Raw genomic sequence first — 6828 nt, 5'->3', positions numbered from 1 at the left:
GGCCCCCGCCGGCGCTCCGCGGCTCCCTGCCGGCGGCGGCGGCAGCAATCCTCAGGGAACCAGTGGTAAACGGCAAGGCAGATGTGCTGTTCTTCATTGCCTTCGTGTGGGAGCTACTGAACTGAAGGACTGACAGAAGCTCATGCAGCCTTTCTGAGTTTTGTGATCTTAACGAAAATCCCCCAAATACTTATCCTGCTAAGTTTGCAATCCCCAGGTAAGGAAAATTAATAGTGTAGTAGTCCATAGCTTGTTACTCTGCAGCCATACACCATGCTCATTGGTTTCATATTTTAGGAAATCTAGGAGAAAAATTATGCAGTCCACCGAAACTGAATGGACTGAATCTCCGAGCTTTGCTTTTGCCCTGCACCAAGTGATTTTTATATCAGGATTCCCATGAGCTGTAGTGTCTTTTCCCAAAGATCAAATACCATCATCTTAACTGGAAAGAAGTAAAATACACTTTTAGTGCCATTGTTACGTTATTTTAAATTACTATCGCAGCATAATGGACTAATTTTTCCTATTTTTAACTGCATAAAGAACCTTTTGTTGTTTCCCTTATTTTTCTTTTAAAAGGTTTATCTTAATGGACTTTTGACAAGCATCACTTCACTCCCTGACCTCTGAGTACCTCTGAGTACAGACTTTTTGATTATAAACAGATGGCTTACAGACAGAAACTACAGAATAGTTTCCATAGTCCTCAATTCATCCTTCTGATATTGTAAATTTGTTACAAGTTTATCTTTCCATTTAATGTAAACTATGTTCTTATGATCTCAGCTGAGATTRTAACTTATTTATAACTAGTAGCTGCATAGTGTCATGAGTATGTACCAAACCCAAATCTTAATCATAACCAAATTACTGTTCTGATACTGCTCACTGTTTGGTTTCTTGCCATGTCTGGAACCTGCCTTTCGCAGCAGCATTTTTCTGTGATCTTTTTTGTGTGAACTGCATGAAAAAAACGGCACAGTATTTATCCAACAAATATAGAGATCTCTTTTTATAGTCCAATCTGACCTAGACCACTGTATTGGTTCAATAGAAAGTTTCTTGCACCTTCTTAGAAGAGCTGCTGTATTTGAACTACTGGTGCAGCTGAATGTTCTCATCCATCAGTTTGCATGAATAGTCTTTCTMTGTTAACGAAACAAAAGAAACAAAGTTTCTAGACGCTGGACTCATTTTCTCCTCCACAAAAAGATACAGTAAGGCTGGCCAATTTGGAGATATGATAGGGCAATAAGTAAGAAACTTTAGGAAAACTTTCTTTAACAGAAACTTGGAGGTTACATTTCATGAAACTTTTTCTCCATTGCAGAGTATTTTTTAATATGGTTGATGTCTTTCAATTCACTTCTGGAAGATACAGCATTAACRTTTGAGTACCATATGTATATTACTGAACACGATTCTAAAAAGTAAAACCCCTACACTGAAAATAAATAACAACTCTTAGACAAAGAATATTGTGGAATAAGTCACTTTACTGTTAGGCCCAATTGTTTGTGGCATCATTTTATTACATTTGATTTGAAAACAATGATGCCACTGTGGATGCCACTGTGTAAATAAAAAATACACTAGATAATGCCTTCATCACTTTGAGATCCAGTAGTAATATCTATTTATCTGGTCTTTTTCATGGTGGATAAATATTGTACATTGGGTTTGCTTAGTAAAACCCACCTGTGTATTTCAGATTGCATTTGTAAGATGGGAAATTAAGCATACTGCCTAGGTACAATTAATTAAAACTAGCAAGCACTTTCCAGCATTGTCATATGCATCTCTTTTATGTTTTTCTCAATGTTATCAATCTGTAGCCTTAGATCTTCTACTACATGTGAAGGTGAATACACATTTCTTTCTCGACAAAGATACTCTAAGAGTTACAACGGTATATTTTATCTCTCTGATTCTTTTATCTTCTATACAGGAGAAGCAAACTTTGCCGTTGGATAGTGTCTATCTCCAAAGAGACAAAACACAGATAATTGCTGTAGTCCTGCTTTAGATTCAGTGAAAACTTCATTGAAATAAGTCTAATAAGTCTATACATTAGCAAGGCAGTTATCTGCAAAAGAAGTTACTACCAGTGGATGTTCATCATATCTCCCTTACAGACATTAACATACATCATGTAAGAGAGGTTTACTTTTTGCTCAGATTACGTTCTTTTCAAACACAAGAAACTGAGGAAGGAACTCAAAGAACTATGATTAGAACAAAGCACACCTGAAACTGCTAATGAGTCACAGATCTGCCTATGAATGCAAAGATGGAACTAAAACTGGGACTGGCTGGACAAGGAGAATGGGTTGACAGTACGGGTGAGAGCTAAGAGTAGGAAGGCCCCAGAACACTGGGGCCAAGCTAAGAGTAGGGAAGAGAGACAGATTACTAGAGAAGAGACTATAGTGAAGAGTTTGGAGACTTGGTTGAACCCCCAGGGCCTGAGATGGGACTGGTCAGGAAATGTCTTTGGAATCATGGCAGAGCATTCATCTCATTTCTGTTTGGTGCACAGAGGATGACAACACACTATTCTTGCAAGGGCAGCGGGAGACAGGGCTTAGGTCACACAGAGAAGTTTTATTAGTTTAGGGTCTCTGGAAAAGTAGTGTTACAAGAGGACTAAATGAAATTGGACTTTATGCCTTGCTGTGAGGGGGTAAATATCCAGAGCTAGCTATTCTTCCGGAGACCGAGTTCCAAATTCGCTGATGAATTGCTGATGAATCTTTTTGTTTAAAGCTTTGTTCTTGATAATGTCAGTTTTGTTCTTCCTGTCGATTAGAACTGTTGCAAGAAACTGAAATGGCAGCGGGCTTGCTGGTGCCTATGGAGCCTGCTCTAAGACACCCCACCTGGTCCTGCTGCACCAGGAAAATCAAGTGTCCTGTGTGGCTGTGCTAGTCAACGTACCACCACCAAAAACCGAAGAAACAAACAAACAACAAAAAGCTGACCAGAAACCGAGTAACTCTCTGCCTCGTTACCTTAACCTATTTAAACTATTTAGTGGAAAAACTAACAGGAATGTTGAAAGGTATATATTAAAAACATCATAAATTTTTCTTCATGCTATTTAGTTTACTTGAGGCATCATCATTCTAAARCATTAGCACTTAAGCCAAATATGCTTTAAGCTGACTGCCCATCATATGGATTCAAACTTCTTGCACGGTTTAAAACTTACCTTTGTATGCCCATATGGTGCTTTCCCAGCAAATTAAACATTAAAAAAATTAGTAACATATGATGTGTTTGTGTCTGAAACGTCTTTGGATATATTATCAGAGTTATGGGACCTGTTTTAAAGTATCAGTTTARAAATTCTTACTCTTAAACAACGTTGCTGCTGCCAGCAGCAGGCGAGAACAGCGCATCAGCTCCGCTCCGACGCTTCAGCTCCGCAACAAAATGGCTGCCCGGCGCGCGGCGGCCACGTGATGGCGTCCCTCCCCGAGCGGGCGGTGAGAGCCGGCCCCCGCCGCGGACCCTGGCCCCGCGCCCTGGCCCCGCCCCGCGCCCTGGCCCCGCCCCCTGGCCTGGCCCCGCCCCGCCGGCTCGGGGCCGCCGCCGCCGCCGCCTCAAGCCGCGGGAGCCGGCGCGGCGGCTGCGTCAGTCGGTGTCCGACGCGCGCTATGACAGGCTGTGAGGGGAGCCGAGCGGGGGCCGGGGGACACCCGCAGGAGGCCGCCTCGGACGGCACGGAGGGTTTTTTTGTTTGTTTGCTTCGGTGAAGACTGGAGTGAGCGCGCCCTGGCTTGGCACTGAAACCGAGTTCATGTTTCGCGAGGAGCGAGCGGCCCGTGCGCTGTGGCAGCCGTTGAACGATCGGCGACCTCCTCTGCGTGCTCTGCGAGGGGCTGCTTATCCCCAGGTGTCACCGCGAGGTTAATTCATTTTTCACGATAGGAAAAGTGGACAGGCTGAGCAAGGAGTGCTCTGGGAGATTTGTCACTGGGAAAGAGGTGTTTTTCCACTCTGGAGGCTGTGAGAAAAGCTAATGCAAAGGCTGAGAATTTGGGGTGGGGGGGGACAGACCTTGCAGTTCATTAAGTTTTCCTGAGCTGTTTTAGCATATGGTGAGGTGTTTGTGAAGGTGTTTGTGTGTGGTGTGTGTGAGACCATCTGGTGGGGTGAGGAGGACCAGCTGCCCGGYGGGCTGCATCTTTGCTCATTCATGTTTATTGCAGTAAAACGTGCTGAGGAAATGCTGTGGCACTGAGCAGTGAGAAACATGGGACAACTAATAGCAAGGAAGAGCCTTATTTTTTTCTTTTCTGTTCTGKGTATAATGATTTACAAGGCAGACACTTGAGAAGCCAAGCCTGCTCTGCAGGACGCGCAGCGGTGAAGAAGATGCTGCCAAGCGCGGCAGACCGGGCATCGTTTGTCGAGGCGTTCCCCTGCTTGCGTGCTCCCTTCCTGGTGAGGCACTGGGTCTGTCCCCTGTGATCGGTAGGCAGCGAGGAGGAGGAGGAAGGAAGCCTCGCCATGGGGCACAACAGAAGCTGGATCTCAAGAAACCAGAGTGAGCATGTCCTCTACCAAGCCGTCACCAGAGCTGTGGAGATCAGGAACGTGTCTGCGGCGCAAATCACGTGGAGCAAGAGGAACGCCAGCGGTTTTGGTGAAAACGGGGAGTACAGTGAAGAACAAACCTACAGGCACTTCACAACCGCTGTGCAAGTCGTCATCTTCATCGGCTCTTTGCTGGGTCAGTGAGTATTGCTGGAATTTTTTGTTGACTTGTTGAGGTTCATGGTCGTGACTGCAGACCTGAGGGATGATCAGCGTGGGCAGAATTTGCTACCACACTGACTCCTCTTCCTGCATTTTAGGTTTTAGGTCCTTAGGTGTATGATTTCAATTACCTTGTGCTTTTCTGATATGCAGAAGTTAAATACTTTAAAAAATCACCCATCCGTAACAGAGGAAAATCAGTACATTACATGTATGCATTTCTTAGTAAACTTTTCTATCAGGGTATAAATGGATAAAAAATTAATGCATTGATTGTACCCTTATGTTTAAGTGTAGTGGGATCTACACTGATCGTCCTAGAAAAGAATGTGGAGTGTTTTAAACAAATTGTACTGAATGTATGTTTCACACCACAAAAATTCTGTGTTAGTGTTCTGCAGATTTCAAATGAATCTTTTGGAAGTACTTTATGCTGTAAACATATATAACCACGTGCTATCTTACCTACTTACTGGCCTTGAGCTAAGAATTGCAGACCTTAGATAGGTGKTAGTATGTTACTAATACATTGCTGTGTAACTTTACAAATCTTCATACATTTGCTCTCTAAGCACCATTAGTAAAGAGTTCTGCTAGAAATGCATTTGTATTTCTTACTAAAAAAGAAAAAGCCTTTGGGTGAGACTAGTTTGCACTATTTGGGGGATCAGTCAGTTGGATTTCAGTAAAACGCCACCCATAACAAATTGGAAAAGCTAACTACCGGAAAAGATGAGGCTTTTCTCACAAGGCCTCACTGAGAATATCCTCATCTCTCAGTTCAGAAAGGCTTTGCAAATGGTCATTATTTCTTATTATCAAGGGTATATTTTGTGGGTTTTTTTTTGGTCTTGGATAATGCTAAAATCTATTTCAGTGGTCACAATAATTGATGATAATACTGATTTCTGCTTCTTGCTTTTTAATATCACTTATTTCTAAAATGATGGTAAAGATGGTCTTGAAAAGGATTGAGATCCTGGCTCAGTGATAGACTTACTGAGTATTACTGTAAATCACTGAGACTTTCATCCTCAGTTCTCCCTGTTTGTCACGGGGGTATAGAMTTCATAGTTGCTGCTTTTTCTATTTAGAGCATTGGTAGTATGTGAAAAGGACTTACTGTATGTTGGAGAGTGCCTGGAACAAACTGACAGCCAACAGTGAGGTTTAAGAGCTTGATTTCAGCATTGCTGACAATGTCCTAAAAATTGCAAAATTGAATGAGAAAAGTCAGCATTTTAGTGTCTTTTGGGTTTTGAGCCTCAAGAGTGTGTGTTTGGGTTGTATTTCCAGGCTTAGTTTTGTGAGCATGGATCTTTAAAACTTATCAGAAGAATAAAACTGAGATTCTTATGAGATAAGACCCTCAGCAGCTAGGAATTGAAGGAAAAAAAMCCCCAAATTTTGCAAGATTTGCTCCAAGTCATGATTTGGCATTCTTGYAATCTGTTTTCAAGAGGGAGACTCTGTGTGAACAGATGTGGGCCCATTATAAGGGGCTCATCTGCAGATCAGATGGGAGGGGAGCTGGCAAAGCTTCCCGACCACTAGCTTCCCTAGGCCTGTCGTAGAGCAAAACTGGCAAGGGAATCATGTTTTCTTCAATATGAAAATGCAGTCATATGACAGCAAGTGCAGTGGCCTTTGTGAATTTGCAGTGATGGAAACTAACTCTTTTTTTTTTCTTTTCTTTGTTTTTTTGTAACTGCTTGCTTTTTCTTTCTGCTGTCCTGAAACACTATTTTAAGAATATTTATGATACATGTTCTAACAACTAAAAATGTGAAAGTCCTTACAAGTATTTCTTCCCATAACCTCCCTAGGTACTGTTATTCCCCCTTTGCTGGAGGGAAACAAAGCTACAAAGAAACCGAAGCCTCGATTTCTGGAAGGAGTTTGAATTTAGATGCCTGCATGCTCACCCCTCATGCATTGCCATAAGTACTGCTTGCGTGTGTGCCAAGCACTGTCCCTGCACTGGCAGCGGAGAGCAATTTGATGTTTACCTCATGTTTCTGCATGCACAAGCACCATAAAATTTTCCTCTTCACCTACTAC

At 42.6% G+C, this 6828-nt stretch overlaps 2 protein-coding genes across 6 annotated transcripts in view; one reads left to right on the top strand and one right to left on the bottom strand.

The window, feature by feature from the left end:
- EIF2AK4 (eukaryotic translation initiation factor 2 alpha kinase 4) overlaps positions 1-4411 on the bottom strand; it is a 41742-nt gene extending 37331 nt beyond the window's left edge. Inside the window, exon 1 of the mRNA XM_085323349.1 lies at positions 4328-4411. Within this exon, the coding sequence (XP_085179475.1) occupies positions 4328-4411 (84 nt within the window). The remainder of the gene's footprint in view (positions 1-4327) is intronic.
- GPR176 (G protein-coupled receptor 176) overlaps positions 3587-6828 on the top strand; it is a 46121-nt gene continuing 42879 nt past the window's right edge. The window contains exons 1-2 of one of the 5 annotated variants that reach the window (XM_085323304.1): positions 3587-3901; positions 4335-4741. In XM_085323304.1, coding sequence (XP_085179430.1) covers positions 4519-4741 — 223 coding nt within the window. In that variant the 5' untranslated portion in view covers positions 3587-3901; positions 4335-4518. Of the gene's footprint in view, positions 3915-3974; positions 3993-4330; positions 4742-6828 lie in introns of those variants that run through there. The other 4 variants (XM_085323301.1, XM_085323302.1, XM_085323303.1 and 1 more) reach the window with 4 other exon arrangements.

This window comes from Rhea americana, unplaced genomic scaffold (genome assembly GCF_003343005.1).
Source record: "Rhea americana isolate MKP2758 unplaced genomic scaffold, rheAme1 scaffold_84, whole genome shotgun sequence".
Taxonomy (NCBI): domain Eukaryota; kingdom Metazoa; phylum Chordata; class Aves; order Rheiformes; family Rheidae; genus Rhea; species Rhea americana.
The sequence above is the reverse complement of the archived record's forward strand: the minus strand, read 5'-3'. Positions and strand labels throughout refer to the sequence as shown.